The 19,736-nt window shown below is 67.8% G+C and overlaps 1 protein-coding gene across 7 annotated transcripts in view; it reads right to left on the minus strand.

Annotated features, from left to right (window-relative positions):
* NFIC (nuclear factor I C) overlaps nucleotides 1-19,736 on the minus strand; it is a 53,166-nt gene that overhangs the window by 32,225 nt on the left and 1,205 nt on the right. For 3 of the 7 annotated variants that reach the window (XM_062596325.1, XM_062596324.1, XM_062596318.1), the window contains exons 1-2: nucleotides 17,521-18,006; nucleotides 534-1,065 (exon numbers count right to left, since the gene is read on the minus strand). In XM_062596325.1, the coding sequence (XP_062452309.1) occupies nucleotides 534-1,065; nucleotides 17,521-17,550 (562 nt within the window). In that variant the 5' untranslated portion in view covers nucleotides 17,551-18,006. Of the gene's footprint in view, nucleotides 1-533; nucleotides 1,066-17,520; nucleotides 18,009-19,736 lie in introns of those variants that run through there. The other 4 variants (XM_062596322.1, XM_062596320.1, XM_062596323.1 and 1 more) reach the window with 3 other exon arrangements.

Raw genomic sequence — 19,736 nt, forward strand, 5'->3', positions numbered from 1 at the left:
GCGCGGAGGAGGCAGCGCTCGAGCGCTCGGGCCAAAAGAAAGGTCCTTTCCTTGGAGAGCTGCACCTGCGTGGCCCCGGCGGCCCCGGCGCGCCGCCGTGCGTCGGGGCGGCGGGCGCCAGCGCGGTATCGACCGGCGGCACCAAACCCGCCCGCGTAAAACAAGATGCGACCCGAGCCGGCGCGAGCCTCGGCTGCCCGACACCCACTCGTCCGCTCCGTGCCCGATCGCCCCGGCTCTGGAGCCGCGCCGCGAGCAGCCGGCGCCTTGCCGCCAGCCGGCTCCGGGCAGGCGGGCACGGCATGCAGGGCTCCCCTCCGGGGACGCCCGCCGGCGCCCCGAGCGTCCGCGGGGCCAGGGTCTGTCCCGGGCAGGCACGAAGGGGGAGCGGGGCTGGGGGGCAACAGCGGCGTGGGGGCACCCACGCTCGGCGGTAATTGCAAGGCTCGTCCTGGCTGGAAAACCGGCCCCGGCGGGGAGCGCTCCCGGCTCCGGCCCTGCCCGCGAGCGCCAGCCGGGCGCGCGGCGCCTACCTCTCTCGCGGACGAAGTAGGCCAGGTAGAGATCGAGCTCCTTGACGGAGACGCTGATATGGTGGGGCTGGACGCAGAGGATGGGGTTGGTGCACTGGCCCGACTTGACCAGGCGCTCGCCGTCGGTGCTCTCCAGCGGGATCCCTTTGAAGAGGATGACCATGACGAGGTCGAGGCGCCACACCTTGTCCGCCTGCCGCAGGCAGTCGATGCGGCGCATCTTGCCCTTCTGGTCGGGGTTGGAGAGGACGCAGCACGAGGGCTTCTTGCCCGTGATGGAGAGCACGAAGTCCTCGCGGCACTCGGGCCGGATGTCCTTGCGCAGCTTGGCCAGGAGGCGCGAGGCCCACTTCTGCTTGACTTCGGGCTTCTCGCTCAGCAGCTCGTCCTTCACCGCCCTCTCCTCGTCCTTCGTCATCCTCTTCTCGTGCTTCTTGAAGTACTTGCGCTTGCGGGCCTGCAGGTTGAACCAGGTGTAGGCGAAGGCCCGGACATGGGGGAGCAGTGCTTCGATGAAGGGGTGGAACTCATCCTGCAGGGAGCACAGGGAGAGGCTGTCACCCGCGGGCGGCGCGGCACGGGCCAGCGCCCGCGCGCAGGACCCCCGCGTCCGCCGCCCGAACCGCCCCGCGGGGGCCGGCGTGGCGCTTGCGGCGAGGGAGCTGGCACCTGGACGCCGGGGCCCTCTCCTCCGCCCGGCTCCGCGGGCGGGCAGGGCCGCGAGGCGGCGGGGAGCCAACGGGAACCCGCTGGGACCGTTCCCGCGCTCTTGGAGGTGGCACGGCTTGCCCTACTGGGCTCCGGCCCAGTTTAACCAGCGGCGGCGGCCACAGGGGCAGAGGTGGGCGCCCGCCAGGCACCGGGACCCCCCGCGCCCGGCCCACGGCAGCGGGGCGAACCGCGGGAGCGGCGCGGGGGGGGACACACGGGGACGTCTCCCCCCTTTCCCCTGCCCCTCCTCGCGGCCGGCAGCGCCGCGGGGAAGAGCCTTTGCAGCGCCTGCCCATAAATCCTGCCGGCTGCAATTCTCCCAGGCCAATAAACTCCTCGGGATGGCTTGGGTGTAATGGAGCTAATCGGGCTGCGGAGGGGAAGGCGCTTACGTAACGTGTGCTGTGTCTGCAGTAACCTAACCCTCTCCCCTTCCCACCCACACGCGCCGGGATCCGTTCCCGACAGACACAGAAATCCAGGCTGACATTTCCCCACGGCCGCGGCCAGGTGATGAGCATCCGCCGAGGCCACCTGCGCCGGTGCCAGGCGCAGCCGGCTGGCCGAGCCGAGCCGAGCCGAGTCGCGGGGCCGCGGGACCTCGCCGCTCCTCGCGCGGCGAGGAAACTCCCCGAGCTTGCCCCGATCCCGGCCGGCCCGACTGCTGGCCGCCGGCCCAGCGAGCGAGTCGTGCTCTGACTGTCTTTTTCCATTTGGCCAGCGTTTCTGGACGGGTCCATCCCAGAAAGAAAACAAGGAAAGTGCCTCCATCCCCCCCCCCCCTACTCCCGCCCCACGCACACTCCCCGCCGCCTCCAAGCTTTCCCGCATCCGATTTTTCCCCCCGTTCGGAAAGTCCGTGCTTCCTGCCCGGGATGGGATGGGATGGGGGGGGGGAAGAGAATAAATAAATAAATAAATAAATAAAAGGATGCAAATCGCCCCCGGGGAGGAGGAGGGAGGTGAAGAGGCGTTAGGGACCGCTCGTGCCAGGGCTCTGGGCTCGGGGCTCGGCTGCGGCGTGGGGCCGCCGGCGAAGCAGCACCGCCAGCTTCCCGGCCGCCTTTGCGAGGGCACCAAGGGAGGCCAAAAAGCGCAGTGGAGCCGGGGCGCAGAACCCCAAGCCCCCGCGGGCCGCGCAGCACCGGCCCCCCCGCCGCCGGTCCGGGCTGCCTGCTCGCTTCCCGCACCGCTCTGCTTAAGGATAACCGGGCTCCGAGCGGGAAAGGAGCCTGGGCGCCGGCATGGCATGGCATGGCATGGCATGGCATGGCATGGTATGGCACAGCACGGCACGGCATGGCATGGCCAGGCTCGCCGCGCCGGGAGAGGGCGACGCACCGCCGGGCTCCGCACCCGGCCCGTCTGCCCCTTCCCGGCCCCTTTCGCCGGGGCTCGTTTGGCTGCGAGAGGCTTGGCGTAAAGCGAGCGGGGAAAGGAATCCGGGCTCGCGGCGGGCAAGGAAAACACGAGAAGTGCGCGAGGCAGCGCTTTTGCCCAGGGATTGTTTTTCTTCTCGGGGCGGATTCGCTCCGAGACGGAGGCTGCAAACGTGGCCGCGTCGCCATCCCGCCGCTCCCCCGTGGCTCGGCCCACCCTAACCGCTCCAAGACGGTTTCTCTGCTTTAGTTTTTTTTTTTTCCCCCCTCCTTTTTCAGGCTTTCTCCCCCCCCCCCCCCTTTTCCCAGCTGCCGAGAGCCCCCCGCGCATGGCCGGGGAGGAAGCAGGATCCGGCGCGCGGGGCCTCTCCTTACGGGGCGACGGCGCGGAGCAGGAGCGAGGCCGGCGCTGCTGCGGAGCGGGACCCAGGAGTCCGGGGCTGCCCGGACGCCGGCAGGGACGGATCCAGGCGGGTTCAGCCCGGCAGACGGAGGCGCCGGGCGAACGAGCGGCTCCGGCGACGGCGGCCGACCCCGGCCTGCTTGGGGCGGGCGACGGCGCTCGCTGTCCCCACGCGACCCCGGCTGGAGCGGACAGCGACTCCCGAACCAGCCTCCCGCACGGATCGGCCCCGCATGGACCTCGCTAATCCCAAACCAGGCGCCCCGGCACAAACCCCACTACCCACCAGCACTGGCCCTGGAGCCGGAGACCCTCCTTCCCCCTCCCCCCACCATCAGTACCTCCAAAAAGCAGCATCACCCAAGCCATGACACCAGTGGGTGCCCCCTTGCACCCCTGCCCGACCCCCCCGTGCCGGCACAGCCGGGGCCAGGCACCACCAGGAAGGGCAAGGGGCGTCCGCTTGGCACGGGTGCAACCACCGCCTCCTGACCACAGGACACGTCCCTGCCAGGGCACCCATCTCCGCCTAGGACCCATCCTGATTCTGGTGACCCACCCCAAGCGCTGGGACCCATCCCTGCTGGGGAACCCATCTCCACCCAGGACCCATTCCAACCGTGGGGACTCATCCCTGCTAGGACACCCATCCTTTCTTGGGCACCCATCCTGACTGTGGGGACCCATTCTTGCTGGGGGACCTATTTCAACTCGTGGGGACCTATCCTGACTACGGGGATTCATGCCTGTCAGGGACCCATCCCTGCTGGGAGACCCATCCTGCCAAGGGGACTCATCCTGCTGAGAGACTCATCCCAACCATGAGGACCCACCTATACAGGGGGATCTCAACCACAGGGACTCATCCCTTCCCCAGGGACTCATTCTGCTGGAAGAGCCATCTCAAACCATGCAGATCCATCCCCACCCGGGGACAGATCCCTACTAGCTGCTCCCGGGGCGCCTGCAGCCCCACTCAGCCATGGGGCCTGGATCCCTCCCCGACAGGAGCCGCTAATTCAGTGCAGCTGGGCAAGGGCTGGGCATGTGTCTTAAATCAGGGAAGAAGGTCAAAGAAAAGTAAGACAGGAGCTGAAAAAAGAAGCAATGAGTTCCAAAAACAATACTTGGCCGGGGCGGTGGGCGGCTGATCTTCCTTGGTGGCCGGTTATTCAGACGAAGCCTACAAATTGCTGCCATATCCCGTCCCCGACACCCTCCCCAGGCAGCCAGGGCCGGGGCTGGCCAGAGGGCAAGGTGCGAGGCGCAGCCCCGGCGTCCCCGTCCCTGCCAGGCCGCCGCGGCCCCGGGGCGCTGCCACCCGGGGCACCGCCACGGGGGCCCCCGGCAGCTCCGGGCGAGCGCGAGGGCCCGCTGAGCCCTGGGCTGGGTGGGTGGGCACGTCCCGCGGGCAGGCAGCGCCTTTGGGTCCCGCTCGCCCTCGGCGCGGAGCCGTAAAGCGCCCGTCACCTCCAGGCCTGGCACAGGCCGGGGGGACCCGGTGCCGCTGCTGAGGGCCAGGGATGCTCTGTGCCCTCCCGCCAGCAGGAACTGCTTTTTGGAGGGGTTCCCACAGCCTCTTGCTTTGCATCCCCCTGCCCCAGCGCACTGCTCGGATCCCTGCCCGGACCCACTGCTCAGACCCCCAAAAATGGGGCAAAAGGAAGATGCCGTGGCTAAATCCAGCCTCCGCCGCCGAGCCGCCCGGCGCGTCTCCCCTGCGGCGCGCCAGCCCTCGCAGCCCCCAAAGCCGCAGGGGCATCAGCGGGGGCAGAGTCCCCTCCTTCGCCCCTGCACCAGGATTAAGGCGGCATCGGAGCTGAACCGAAAGGCGGGCAGCTCCTGCAATCCGATCAGCCACTCGACAACTTTCCCTCCCGCCCGGCTTATCCCGCGCGGCGATGCCGCACGGAGTTAATCTGCTTTAGCGGGGCCAGGCTGGGCCAGGCCAGGGCTCGGGGGCAGACGGTCGAGGGCTTTGGCTCGGCTAAAGGCTCGTTGCCTTCGCCGGGAAGCCGGCGGGCCTGGAGCACCGGGGACTCGGCGCCTTTCGGGAGCGGGAGGCAGAGCAGCGCCGCTGCGCCCGTCTCCGGCAGCCCGGCCGCCGCGGCCCTGCACGCCGAGAGCGGGCTGCACCCTCCCGGGGCGGCGGCAGGGGCGCCAGGACCCCCCCCCCCCGCCCCCCTTTCCTTGGCTTCTCCCTCTGGAGAGCCGGCAAAGCTCTGGTTAACTTTTTCCTCTGTTGTTTTTCATTTGCGCTGCCGAGTTTCTGCTGGGCTGGGAAGCAGAGACATGCTGCAATACCGCAGAAAAAGGCTGTTCTTAGGGCATTTCCGGCCAGGAATCTGGCAGCAGAGCTTGTTCTTGGGCCCGTTCCAGCCCGGGCTCGTAAGCCCCGCGACCCGGCGGGGGAGCCCGCCGGCGGCCCGGTGCTGCCGGCCCCGGCAGCGGGGCCCCTCGCACCCCTCGCGCCCGATTCGGGAAGGGGGGGGGGCGGGGGTTAGCGCCGAGCTTTTGCTACAGAGGGATTTTCAAGGGCCGTTTCCCACCCGGCCACGCGTCGGCTGGGCTTTTGCTTTCTGCCCGGGGAAAGCAGCGGCGAGAGCGGGATTTGCCAAAAGCCGGGGAGGGCGAGAGGCGCACGGAGCGCCGCGGCCCGGGAAGGAGGCCCTGGGCACGGCTGCGCTGTCCCCCCCAGCCCAGGGCGGGGGGCAGCCGCTGAGCGCAGCCCGGCGCCGCGGCACCGGCCCGCCGGGCCTCCGCGGCTCCTTTGCATGAGCGCCTTGTCCAAACAGCTCCGAACAGGCCGGGTGCAACAGCCTGAATTTTCCAAGGAAAAAAAAAAACAAAAAAAACCACATGTTTCCTCCGGAAATTCCCGCACAGTTTTAACGGGGGAGGAGGAAGGGGAAGGGGGGGGGCACCGTCACTTGGGCAGCGGGTTTCGCTCCGCAGCGGCATCACCGCCGGCGCTCGGGGGAGCGAGGGGCCGATGCCGGTGCGCGCGCCGAGAGGCGCGGGCCAGGCTAACGGCACCTCGGCCCCCGTGGGGACCACACAGGGTTTATTTTATTAAAGGATGCTCAGCCTCTCCGGCAGCCAACCGCACACCTCAAAAATGCTGCCGGCTCCGATGGCCTCCGCTGTCGCCAGTTACGGATCCCCGGGGCCCGGACGAGCCCGGGCAGGGGCGAGCGCTCCCAAAGCAGGTCTGGGATCGCCTCCGCCGCCCCGGCTCCTCCAGGTGCCGCCGGCCCCGCGGGAGCCCCGGCAGCCAGAGGGGTCTAATCCAGCCGCGATCCCAACGAGGGGGTTAATCCGCCCTGCTCCGGCCGACCTGGCGTAACGCAGAGCCCGGTTTTGCTTTGCGCCTGCCGTAAATCTGCACCGGAGAACAAAAGCGAGGCAGCGGGGAGCAGCGATCGGAGCCCGGGGCCGGGACCTCGGCGCCGGCTCGGTGCCTCGGTTTCCCCTCTCCGAAGCACGCGGAGCCCCTCTGGCCGCCAGGCGCCCGCCAAACGTGCGGCCCCAACGCTCTCGTCCAGCTCCTACTTGCATGTGCAAATCCGCCCGTAGCCGCTTATTAACTGCTCGCAGAAACGGCTCTCGGTAATAAGTTAACCTGGTAATGAGACCTGTTGCAGAGACAGATGCAAATGATTTGAAAGCGCTCGTTAGGGTCTATCGGAGGAAGGCACTTAGTCCCTGAAATCCACCCAACCTTTCTCAGGGCCGTCCCTGCAACATATTAGAGCCCATTTTACAATAATTGTTCCAGAGGAGGAAATCTATTTGGGTTCATCATAAAGTATTTATTAACAAGAGCTTATTCATAATTTCTGCCGCTCTCCGGCCGGGCTTCGCACCGAGTCGGTGCCGCGCGGGGCACTGCCGAAGCCCAAGCATGCCGGCCTGCCCCACCGCTCCGCCTTTCCGAGGATGGGGAAACTGAGGCACGGCGCCCCGGAGCGGGGGGAGCACGATGCTCCCGGCTCCTGGGGCCGGGCTGCCTGGGAAGAGCCCCGGGGGGGCACGGAGGGGAGCTACCGGGGGGCACACGGCCTGCCCCCCCCCCCGGCCCGCGGCCGGCAGAGCCAGGGCCACGTGGCTTCCCAGCCGACCCCCCCCCTCCACCCGCCAGGGCTTCGAGGAAGGGAAACATTTTATGGAACTGGAAAAATAAGGTTTCGCCAGCAGGCCCCGGCTCTGGCAGCTCCTCCGCCCGGCCCTGCTCCAGCGCCGAGGCCGCGGGGCCCCGGGGCCGCCCGCGGTACCCGCATCTCCCAGGGACTGGAGCAGGGGCCCCCGGACGCCGGGGCCCATTCGCTGCCCTGCAAGGGAGGGCCGGTCCCCAGCCCAGAGACACAGAGGCCCCTGGGAGATCGCTCACGGCCGGGGGCTGCTTGCACCCCCCCCCCCCAGGGAGGGCAGGACGGAGGGAGATTTGCACCGCTATAGCCCTGCCCCACGCGGGGAACGCGCAGAGGGAAACTGAGGCAGCAGGGTCGCCCTGGGGCTCGGAGCCCGGCTTCAGCCCCCGAGGTTTTCTCTCTCTCCCGCCGTATTTTAATTCCAGCCCTGCTCACTCCATCCTGGCCTTTTCCTCCATCCGCCTGCGCTATCGCACGTACCGGGGTGCAAAGATGGGCCCCGTGGGGCTGCCTGCCGGAAGGGGGGGGAGTGGCGGCACCGGGGCCCCATCCCTGAGCCCCACGACGGGCAGCCGGCACCCGTCAGATGGGAACGCGGGCGCCGGCTGCTGCACCCGCACGTCGCCGGTGCCGGGGACTAAAGCGCAGAGCCCACGTCGACGGCGCTGCAAAGCCAGGGCCCCCCCCAACCCCCCCGGGGCGGCGCGGTGCGGCGCGGGCAGCTCGCAGAGGAGCGGCGGCCTCGGGCGCCCGCCGAGCCCCGGGGCGAAAGCTCGGCCGCGGCTCTCCAGCGCCCCGGGCGCTCTCCTGAGCTCGCCTCCGGCGTTTCAAAGCGGAGCCGGGCCGGGTCGTATTTCGGGAGGGTTTTGGCGGCGGCCCAGACGCCGGGTCCCGAACAAAGGCAGTCTGTTCGGGACGCGGGGTTCCTCTCCGGTCACGGCGGCGCCCGCCGAGGGTGCTCGGTGCCCTCTCGCCGCCGAGCCCCGCGCCGCCACGCCAGCGACCAGCCTTCTCCCAGGGCTCGGAGGCGCTGCCGGAGTCGGCGCCGGCGGCAAGCACGCGCCGCGGCCCCCTCCGGAGCCTCGAGCGGCCCTGGGTAAAGGCGGGGAGCTCGCGGGGATGCTCGGCAGCGCCGGGGAGCCGCAGGGATGCTCGGCAGCGCCGACAGCACCGCACGGCTTCGGAAAGCCCCGGGATAGCAGGGGGAGCGTCGAGAGCGCTCCGGCAGGAGCACGCACGTGCTCGCGGCAGCGTGCAAACGCGCTGGCCTCCCGGGCAGGGGACGGGGGGGGGGGACGGTGTCGGCAGCCCGGCCAGGAGCAGCGCGGCAGCATCGTGCTCGCGCCCGGGGCCGCCGCACCGTCCCACCGCCCCGCCGGCGCGGAGGGAGGCCGCGGCTCGGCCGCCGAACAAGTTCTCTGCTGACCCACCCGACCGCGGCACGGAGCGGAGGCTCGCGAGCGTGTCCTGGTTTCCTCCGGCGGTACCTCAGGATGCGATGCAGTCATCGCTAATGCATCTGGACTCATTTACAGGGATGAGAAAATGTTTCCAGGTTTCCCACAAAGTCCCATTAAGATCCCAGTATGACTCTATTTTTAGAGCCCTCGGCAACGATGCTTTTCCAAAGCGGCCCGGCGCTGCGCTCCACTCCCCCCCCCCCATCGCCCCCGCACCCAAAGCACTCGCACCGGGCACCCTGGCGATTTAGGTGCCCGAGCGGGCGCACGTGCCCGCGGCTCGGAGCCGGGCTGCGGACGGGGCCCGACGGAGGCGGCGCCGGGCAGACGAGACCCCCTCCCCCCCCCCCCAGAGCAGCCCAGCAGCGGGGCTCCCCCCCGGGGCCGGGCAGCCCTTTCGCTCCAGAGCGGCTCCGAAACGAAAGGCGGAAGGAAGCAAAAGCGAAAGCCGCCCCCTTCTCCCCGGTCACCGCGGTCGGCCCCCCGGGAAGCTCCGGGGTGGTGGTGGGGGGGGTGGGGAGGGGAATCCTGCCTCCGTGCCCGCCACCCTTGGGTGCTGCCGGCTACCTCCAGGGCGCTCAGCCCCGCAGCTCCCTTCTCGGTGTGGCAGGCACCAGCGGCCCAGACCTGGTAAAGAGATTAAACCGTCGCGCACCCGAGGCTTTTATCCCTTTAGACGCTCGCTCCGCCGACGGGTTTCGATTTCAAAGGCCGTGTAAAAAAAAAAAAAAGGGAAAAAAAGTTTAAAAAAAGGCGCAGGAAGACAGCCGCGGAGGGACAGCCGGGCCCCGCCGGCAGCCCCCCGGCACCCGGAGCGTGCGAGCCGGCGCGGGGACCGGCGCGGCGGGCGAGGAGGGGACCGGCGCGGCGCTCGCCGACTGCAAAGCATCTCCTGCCTCCGGGCCAGGGAAGGGGCGGCCGAGCAGAGGGGAATTTCCCTGGCTTTTTCTACGACAAACTCCTTGGCTTGTGCAATTAGAGAAATTTGTTTAACAAACTCTCCGGGGAGCGGAGCGGGAAGGTGGGGTGGCGTGCAGCCAGGGGCTCTGCTCGCGCAGGCCCGCCTCGTGCCCGCGCGAGCCTCCGGCCGGAGCCGCTCGGCGCGCGGCGGAAGAGGAGCGGCTCCCTCCGGCAAGCGCCTCGCTCCCCCGGAGCATCGGTGCCCCGCGCCGGCCCGCCGGCCGCCCGCCCACCCGCCCGGGCGCAGCCCGCCGCGCTCCGCAGCGCTCGAGGGTCCCGCGAGGTCCCCACGCGCCCGGGGGGGGCGTCCTCGCCGCACCGCTCCGCCTGCAGCCCCCGGCCCCTTCCCCTCTTGCACGCACACCCCCTCCTCCAAGGCTTGCACCAACTCGCTCGCACGGCCGCGGCTGGCACGGGCAGCCGGCGCCGGGAGCCCCCGCGGCAGCCGGGCACCGAGCCCAGCGCCCCGCGCCGCCCCATCCTCCCGCGCGCACGTGCGCACGCACGCGTGCACCCTCGCACGCCCACGCGGGCCGGGCCGGCTGGCAGGCAGGCAGGCAGGCAGGCACACGCTGCGCGCCGTGCACGCACGCACACGCACGCTCACGCACGCTCACGCGCGCGTGCTCCCTCTCTTCCTCAGGCGATGCCATTTCCATCGAAAACCCTTTAGTCGGCACTTTTCCCCCCGCGCCGCCTCATTTGTATGCACGCCGCGGCGCGCGCCCGTCCTGGCGCACAGGTTACTAAAGGAGGTTTTGCAGCGCGCCGCCGCGCCGAGGGTCACGTTACATTTCTTGCTGTCTCACTTTCCCGAATCGCGGGGCAGGAGCCAGGGGACTGCAGGGTGGCAGCGGGGAGGGGGGGGGTGGGAACGACACACACACGGGATAGCAGCTCCCGCCCCGGCCGCGCCGCGCTGGGACGAGGTGGGCTGTGCGGGGCAGCGGCGGGGAGCTCCGCAGCGAGCGGCAGGATCGGTGGCTCCCGGCGGAGCGCCGGCACGTCGCCGGCCTCGCCGGCAGCCCGCAGCGGAGCCGGCGGCGAAGCGACGGGGCTCGCGCCGCGTCCGCTGGAAAACGGCGCCTCTCGTTCCGGGGGGACAGGGGGGCAACGGCTCGCTCGGAAAATCAACGTTTCTCTCTCTCTCTCTCTTTCTTTTTTCTCTTCCCCCCCCCCCCGCCTTTGCAAGCGAAAATATTTCTTGGGTTTTTCATGATCAGAAACACGTTGGGGGGTTTTTTTTGGACAAAAGCCGGGCAAATACCGCTTCCCAGGGAAGGGAATGCAGGGGCCCTTTGCAAGGAGAGTAAAAGCCTATTAAAAAACAAGATAAAAACCCAGTTGGAAAAAAAAAAAGAAGAAGGGAAAAGAAGCTCCACCTGGCCACAGACTGCAGCAAGCTCCCGGGGGCCTGCAGCACCCCGGAGGAGAGGGCTCAGCCGGCCGCCCGCTCCCAGCTCCCGGCCTGCCCGTGCCAGGCAGCGCTGCCTAATGGTGCTGCCCGGCCTCTCCCGAAATCTTGGCCTGGATACGGGCGGCCCGGAGGGGAATGCCAAGCGTTCGGCTGCCCAAAGCCCGGGCCTGGGGATTTTGCCCAAAACGCTGATTATAGATGGCTGCTGGCAGGTGAAGGGAGGATTAATGCGCTTTTAAAGCGGCGGCGAGTTAACCGATAAATCAATCCTTGGCACCGCCTGGCCCGCGGGTCCCCCCAGCACGGGATCATCGCCACACCTGGGCCCTGGGATCCCTTCCCAGCTCCTCTCCAGGACTTGGGAAGAGCCTGGGCTTGGCCGGTGCTGGCGCTGGGCGCCCGCCAAGCTGGCACGGCGCGGCGCGGACGCAGGGGATGCCTGCCCGGGGCCGACATGATGGATGGAGAGCCGCGCGCCCGGGCCGCTGCCAGCCGCGGGGTGCGGGGCCTGGCTTGCAAACGTCCCTGCTGTGCCCAGTGCCCGGGCGCGGGACCCAGGCAGGGCTGCCCGCGACAGGCTGCCCGGCGGCGCGATGCCCGCGATTCCCGCCGGGCCGGGCAGGGATGCTGCCTTCAGGCCTTGGCGGCTCCAGAGCCTCCAAAGATGCTCCGGTACCCAAAAGCAGCCTCGGGCGCCACGGGAGAAATCGCCTCCCTGCCCGCTCGTGGCACGCCGGCGCGCTCGGCCCCGGGGACCCAGCACCCGAGCGCGGGGGGCTTTGGGGGGAGAAGCACCTCCCCGGGTGGCTGCCACCCTCCCGCCGGCGCGCAGCCCCTCGCGGCGATGCTCAGCGCCGCTCGGGCGTGCTGGCACATCCATCCCCAGTGCAGGAAGAGACACAGCATGGACGGGGGCGGCAGGCAGGCAGCCAGCCTGGCGCAGAGAGATTTTGCCTTCTCCCCCCCCACTCCCTTCCTTCCCCCTCTCCAACATCGGAGCCCGGTGACGCTCGCCAGGAGCCCGGTGACGCTCGCCCGGCCGTGCCACCACCGTCCCCAATGGTGCGGGGGTGTCGCTCAGCACGGGGCGAAATAGGCCCCATTTGGGCTGCATCGAGGACCGACGTCGGGGCGCCAAGGGCAGCCCGAAGCCGCCCCGATACCAGCTCCGTCCCTCTGGATCCCGCGCTTTGGGCCACCCCTCGTAGCGGAAGGGGTCGTTGTCCCCCCTTTTCGGCGTGGATGCAAAACCTGGCCAGCGCCCCAGGAGACCTGGATTTACACTGGCTCTCCAAATATTATTATGGCCATGGTGCAATGTGTATTGAAGCTAGAAAGGCGGCCGCCAGGCCGCCGGGGTCAAAGCGCCGCAGCGAGGGACGGCCCTGGCTCCGTTTTGCTGGAAAAGCCCCAGGCCGAGGCCTTTCCAAAGCATTTTGGATGCCCAGCTCTCCAATCCCGAAGGTAGGGCAAAAGAAAGGGACTTTTAAACAAACGCAGCTTTGTGCCATTTCGCCTCCTCCAGCCGTAGGGAAAACCCGGGAAAGCCCGTCCCTTCAGGGCCGCCGTCTCTCCCGCGCCGCTCCGAACCGCGGCACGTCCCGCCGGCAAGCGGCGGGAGCGCGCCCGCGCCGCACAGCGACGGCCACGGGGCCTTTAACAGAGCTCTTGGTTCAGCGCTGGCGACGCACCGGCGCGCTGCCCCGCGGCGCTGCCCCCCGACCGAACCCGCGCCGGCTCCCGCAGCTCCAGCCCTGCAGCCCCCGCTCTCTCCTCCGCTCCCAGCATCAGCGCGGCTCCCCCACGGATGGACGAGGCACGGGGCGAGCACGATCCCAGGGTAAAACCCCTTCCGGATGCGGCAGCGGTGAAGACAAACGACTCCTGCACGCCCAGCCCGCGCACAGGGTTTGCACGGGTAAAGCCACCGCGATGAGCAACAGCCTCGGCCTTAAACCCAGCCTGCTGTCCTGGCCGCAGCGCCTGGAGCACGGCCGAGGGCTTTCAGCCCCTTCTCGCTGCTCCCTGTTGCTGCTTCCCCTTTGCTTTTGCCGGGCCGGGGAAGCAAGAGCTTCGCACGCTGCCACGCTGCAGCCTTGCTGCCCCCACGGTCCCCGGGCCGGAGCCGCGGCCTCGCCGCGAGCACCGTGGCGAGGGCGAAATACAGCCAGGCTAAGGCAGCAGGGCTCCAGCTGCCAGCATCCTTCCCCGGCCTCGGGAAAAGGCAACAAACCCCAGCAGTTCCTCGCCCACTTCAAGATGTGCCCGCAGGGGGCTCAGGCCCAGCGTTCGGGCTTTGCCTGCCTGGAGCAGCTACGTGCAAAAGCAATTGCACGGCCAGGATCCCGCGCGGCCTCCGGGTTCGCTCCCCATCAGCTCCCGGTTTCCACCCTGCCCGGTGCACGCGGCAGCCTGTGCAAAACGCCCCTGCCTGGACCAAGCGCAAGAGAAAGGAGCAAATACATCAGCCGAGGAAAAGGCAAAAGCCAGCACCGAGCGGGAATTCTTGCCGGGGGTTTCGGAGAGGCAGAGGGGAGCCGGCGATTGCAGGCACGCCGCCCCGGCCCGGCGCCCGCCGATGGCGCGGGGACCGGTGCCACCCGGCCGTCTGGCCCGTCCTTCCTCGCCCGGTGACGTCCCTTCAAGCCCCGGGTGGCCGCGAAGGGTTTTCGGCACGTGGCGAGGGTCTCGCCAGGCCCGGCGCCGGCGCCGCTCGCCTCCGCGCCGCCCGCACGGAGCTCCCCGTGGGGCCTCCGAGCTCCCCGCGGGCTCCTGTCCTGCTCGTGTCCGGGTTCATAAATCGCACTTAAAAAAAAAAAAAAAAAGGGATCTATTTTTACCGGCCGAGGATTTAAAATTAGAGCAGGCGGCAGGAGCGAGATGGTCGGAGCTGCTGGCGGCGGAGGGCAGGCGGGCCCGGCGCGGCGGGAGCCCCGCGGGCGAAGCGAGGCTCTCCTGAAGGTTACGGGTAAAGAACGGCCTCATTGTTTTTCCCAAACAATGCTCCGCAGATGGAGGACCGAACGCGTGTTGCAACCTTCCCTCTCTCCCCCCGCGCCGTTCCCGGCGACTTACTCCTAGGGCTTTGGCACCCGAGCCGAGCTCCCGGCTGCGATCCGCCTCCGTCGCAGCTACCGGCCACGGACGCTTCTCACGGCCCCGCTTCATCCCTGCAAAAACCTCCCCGCGAGCCAAGGGTGCCCGGGGAGCCGGGGCCGCGGCGGGGGGAGCAGGGCCCGCCTGGAGCCCTGCCCGGCGGAGCGCTTGCACCGTGCCGGAGAAAAGCGGCGGGAGCATCCCAGCCGGCCCGAAAACCTCCGGCTCTGCGCCAGGGCTAGCCCTGCGGGCTGGGGCACATGCCCAGCGCTCGGGAAAATCCCCCCTGCACACACACACACACAGGCACGCGCGCGTGTGTGTGCGTGCACGCACCCCGGCTGGCAGCCGCGGCAACGCTACGCCTTGGCCGGGATCCTCCAGAACCGCGGTCGCCTCCTCGGCGAGGAGCGCGCGGCGCCCCGGCTCTCCCGGGGGGTCCCGGCCCGTCCCGGCTCCGTGGCCGGAGGCGCCCGGGAAAGGGGCCCGGAGGCATCGCGCGCGGCCACCCTCAGCCGAGACGCCGGTCCCGCTTCCCTGCTAATCGGGGCAGCTCCGCGTTGACTTCCCGGCCGGTGCCGGCGAGGGGACGGAGGTGAGCTGGGGGAGGGGGAGGAAGTCCCTAGGCAGGCGGGCAGAGCGCAAAGCCACCGGCCTCTCCCGGAGGGGACGGCAAGGCTGTGACCGCCGGGGCCTCGGAGCCGCCAGGAGCCGGGAGCCGGGGGCAGCGCGGCAAAGGCCGGCGCAGGGCGGGTCCCGCGCACGTTCCAATGTGTGCACATCACCGCGCGCCGCGCGGCCGCCCCGGCCCGTGGGAGCCTCCGCGGTGAGCACGCGGGGCACGGGGACAGCCCGGCTGGGGGGGGCCGCGGGCAGGGATCGGACGCTGGCTGATCCCCCCTGAGCTGGGCTAGGCGCAAGCCGAGGCTACGCTGGGGCAGAGGAAACCGGGAGCTTCCCCGGCGCCAACGCAGCAACGGGTGGCAGGGCCGAGGTTGGGATCCGGGTAGGAGAAACCAGCTCCCGCCATCCGCTGAGCGACGCGCTGGGAACAGCACGGTTTTGTGAGCAGAACCGCTCCTGGCAGCCCCACGGCTGTGAGCTGGCAAAGACGGGCCCTGCAAACCCGGCTCAGATTGGAGACTGGCGGGAGGGGGAGGCCCGGAACGATGTTGGGATGTTGGGTCCCCCAGTAAGCATGACTTGGGGGGGGGGGAAGAAAAGAAAAGAAAAGAAAAGAAAAGAAAAGAAAAGAAAAGAAAAGAAAAGAAAAGAAAAGAAAAGAAAAGAAAAGAAAAGAAAAGAAAAGAAAAGAAAAGAAAAGAAAAGAAAAGAAAAGAAAAGAAAAGAAAAGAGAAAAGAGAAAAGAAAAGAGGAGGGAAGGAAGGAAGGAAAGGATGGAAGGAAGGAAAGGAATGAAGGAAGGAAAGGGGAAGGAAGGAAGGAAGGAAGGAAAGGGGAAGGAAGGAAGGAAGGAAGGAAAGGCAGGAAGGAAAGGGAAAAGACTGAGGTGTTTCCAAGTCAAGTGCACAACTGGGAGCACCTTCACCAGTCACGTGTGCAGCCCCGGCCCACTCGTGCCCCTGCCCTTGCCCGTGTCCATGCCCGGGCCCACGCCCGGGTCCATGCCCCCGCCCGTGCCCCTGCCGTGCCCACGTCCGTGCCCCTGGCCCTGCCCACCGCTGGGCCACGGGCAGCCCCGTGCAGCCGCAGGTTGCCCAAGCGCCGCACGGCTCCCCGAGGGCCCGCGATGCCCCGGCTCCGACGGTGCCTTTGGGGGGACCACCCCGGGCGCCGGCCGCGCGCTCGCCCCTGTCCTGCAGCGCAGTTCTGCCCCCAGCCCTCCATGAGCGGCCTCGCGCCCTCCGGCACGGGGCAGGCGCGCGAAGCCGAGGCCTCCGCCAGCCCGGGACGTGCTCGCAGCGCCTGTCCCCGGGCGAGCGGGACCAGAGGCCGCCGCACGAGGCAGGTGTCGCGGCTGCCGCTGCGGCAGCTGGAGCCGCGGCGCCGGCCGGGCACCTCCTTCCCTGCTGCCTCCTGGGTGCCTACTAATCCCCAGGGCTCTTCCCAAGGTGGGGCCAGATTCCCGCTCCCGGATCAGGCCTAGGCCCGGCGCAGGGACGAGATCCGCAAGGAGCAACGTGGCTCCAAATCATGGAGAGACCCCCGCGACCGGGCGGCAGATACCCGCCCTCCCGCAGCGAGACCCCCCCCCCCCGAGGTCAGACCCTGCGCGGGGAGCCGATGCCCGGCGCAGGGCTGGACCGCGGCGCTCAGAAGCTGCCAGCAGGGAAGAGGTTACGAGGCCGGGGGAAGGTTGCCTGCTCAATAATTAAATAAATATCAGCGATCAATAAGGACGGAGCAAAGGCAGAGCCGCAGCTGCGAACGCCCCGGTTGGGCCTGGCGGCCGCCGCCACAGAAAAAACTTCAGGGAGCCCCTTGCCCACACGCCGACCGCAGCACCCAGCACGGCAACCCGCCGCGGCCCCTGCACGACGCCAGGCCACGTCCCCGAGGCGGCGGCGGCAGCACCTGGAGGGACACGAGTGTCCCCAAGCACGCAGCTGGTGGCCATCCCCTTGACGGCCCGAGCGTGCATGGTGGGGGGATCACACCTCGCCCCGCTGCCAGCGCGGCACGCCAGGCTGGGCACAGCCGGCGCCCCCCAAACATCCCGCCGCGCGCAGCACGCCTGGGGAGCTCGCAAATTATCCCAAACTTGGAGAAATTCGAAGAAAACGCAAGTGCCCCCCCCCCCTTGTGCCCCGCGAACATGTGCAGCTGGGCTGGGGAGGGAAGGAAAAAGTTTCACGCTCTGCAAGAGGCGGCGCGGTCAGCGCGGAGCCGCAGCGGCGGGTCCCCCCCGCCGCCTGCCCGCGCCAGGCCCCGGCCACCCGGCCGCGCACCAACGTGTCCCCCCCCCGGAGCCCGAAACCGGGAGGGTTCCCCGCGCCACCCACCTCCGGGCGCAGCTAAAAGAAACCCAACAACCCCCCCCCCCAACACAGACACAGCGCAACCCTCCCCCCCGCCCCAACAGCTCCAAGTGAAAGTGGAGGCAGAAAAAAAACCAAAGCGTCAGAGACACCCAAAAAGAAAAAAAAAGACTCAAAAGGCAGCAGGGGGGGGGAAGCAAGGGGGAAGCGTGGCTCCCGCACTGGCCCCGTGCAGCCCCGCACTGGCCCCAGCCCGCCCTTTCGCTGTTTTTTTTTTTTTTTTTTCCTGCTTTGGGGTTTTTCTTTTCTTTTCTTTTTTTTTTTTTTGATTTATTTTGTGTTTTTTTTTTTTTGCCTTGCAACAGTAAAAGTCTTTTGCACTAGAGGGGAAAAGCCGCGGCGGGAGCGGGGCGGGGGGGGGAGGGCCGAGGGCGGCGGGGAGCGCGGGGGGCCGCGGCCGGGGCTGGTTACCTGGGTCAGGCAGAGAGGAGACGAATACATCCCGAGCCGTGCTGGGAAAGTGGCTAATTGCAGGGCTGAGACTCGAGGCGTAAAAGTTACTGAGTCATTTCGGAGGCTGGAGCAGTCCGGGCGTTTTTTCTCTCTCTCTCCTCCGGCGCGGCTCTGCGGGGCCCGGGGGAGGCGGCCGGGCAGGGGGGGGCGGCCCCGCGGGAGGGGGGGCCGAGGAGGAAATAAAAAGGGTCCAACTTCCAAAAAAAAAAAAAAAAAGAAAAAAGTAAAAAAAAAAAAGGGGGGGAAAGCTTCCCCCCCCCCGAAATAAAGCGCGGGGGTTTGCGTTTTAAAACGGCGAAAGGCTCATCTTCGCCGGGGGGGCGAGGGGGGGCGATCCGCACCCAGCCTAGAGGCAGGGGCGGCGGGGGAGAGGGCGAGCGGGGAAGTTAGAGGGGAAGCGGCTCCATCCGAGACACGGGCACCGGAGAGAGGGAGGAAAGAAAGAATGAGAAAATGAAAAAAAAAAAAAAAAAAAAAAAGGAGCGAGGAATGAAGTGACGTTATGAAAAAAGCCCATCCCAAAATATTACATCCCATTTAAAGATGTAGGAACCCCCTTTGGCTCGCAGGGCCGAGGCACTGCGGGGCATGGGGCGAGCCGGGGGGGGGGGGCGGGAGGGCACGGCCGAGGACCCCCGCGATGGGGCTATTAATAGTCCCCCGGCTCCCACGGTGCCCGGGCGGCCCTGCCCGTGCCGGGACGTGCGGGCAGAGCTGGCCGAGCTCGGGGATTTTTTTTTTCCTTCTTTCTTTTTCTTTTCTTTTCTTTTCTTTTCTTTTCTTTTCTTTTCTTTTCTTTTCTTTTTTTTTTTCTTTTCTTTTTTTTTTTTTTTTTTTTTTTCCCCAAACGGAGCCAATACGGCGAGGGGTAGGGGAGACGGGGGGAAAAATGCAGATTCATGTGCAATTTCTGGGCACAAGCCAAGGGAGACGCTCCCCCCGGCGAGTCCCGCCGCTGGCGGCCCCGGCGTGCCCGGTGCCCGGCGGGGCGATGCTCGCACCCCGCCGAGCTCCGCTCCCCGCCGCTGCCGCCCGACAACGCCGCCGCGCCGCTCCGCGCCCCGCGCCGCTCCGCTCCGCTCCGCCGGAGCCTCCGGCCGCGGCTCGCAGAGGTGTTTCGTGCGGCGGCGCCGGCGGCCGAGAACCGCTTTTGCCTCCCCGCGGACGGCGCTCGGCTATCGGCTCCCGCGACCGCGCACCGCCCCCTGCGCGCGGCTGCCTCCAAACCCCGCTAATTCCGGCGGAGTTGCTTTTTTCGCTTTCCCCCCGCTCTTTTTAATTATCATAAATTTTTTTTTACGCTCTTTCCCGGTGCCGCGGAGGAAGCGCCAAGAGAAGCCCCGTTTCCGCGGGCGCCGCGTCCTCCGGCCCCGGCGCGGCCCCAGCGACCCCCCCGCTCGGGCCCCCGGCCCGGCCCCGGCGAGCCCCGAGCCCGCCGGGCCCGGCCGCGTCCCGGCGGCGCAGGTTCAGCTCTCGGCCGCTTCGCCTCCTTCCTCAGCCCCCGAGTGCACAAAGAGAGAAAGAGAAAGAAAAAGCGGAGCCCTGCGCCCGGCAAACTCCAAACCGCAAGTTCTCACTACAGAAACAACAACAACAACAACCAATTCTGGAGGCTTTAATAAAACCTAATTAGAGAGCGAGAGAGGGAGAGAGCCACGTACAGAAAAACAAAGGGAATCCCCGGTTCCTAATTGTGAAAGTGAGTTTCAGCCCTGCAGGATGGCGGATGGCAGGCTCTCGAGGTTTGCGATTTATTTATCCCCGCTCTCACCTCCCTTCAGATACGTATATATATATATTTTTTTAATTGCTCCCTGCAGTGACCTGAAACGCAGGGAGGGACTGCTGCCCGTCGGAGGCAGCCGGGCTCTGCGGGCTGGTCGGGAGCTGCTCCCGGCTGCATTGGCGGCTGGAGCTGCGTCTCCAACCCTGCCTCGCTCTCCCTAAATAAAAAAAAGGATTTTCACCGCTCAGCCCTACTGCTGGGGAAAATATCCTCGTGTACCCTCTCCCCGCACTCCGTGCGTCCCAGCCTCCCCTCCGCCTGCACGACTGATTTTCACTCTCAACTTTTGCTTTTCTCCCAGAGGAGAATCTTAATGGTTTTTATTTCCCCCCCCTTTTTTTTTTAAATTTTTCCTCCCCCCTCCTCCCCCGCATAAACGATCGCCGCG

This window comes from Rhea pennata, chromosome 27 (assembly GCF_028389875.1).
Source record: "Rhea pennata isolate bPtePen1 chromosome 27, bPtePen1.pri, whole genome shotgun sequence".
NCBI lineage: Eukaryota > Metazoa > Chordata > Aves > Rheiformes > Rheidae > Rhea > Rhea pennata.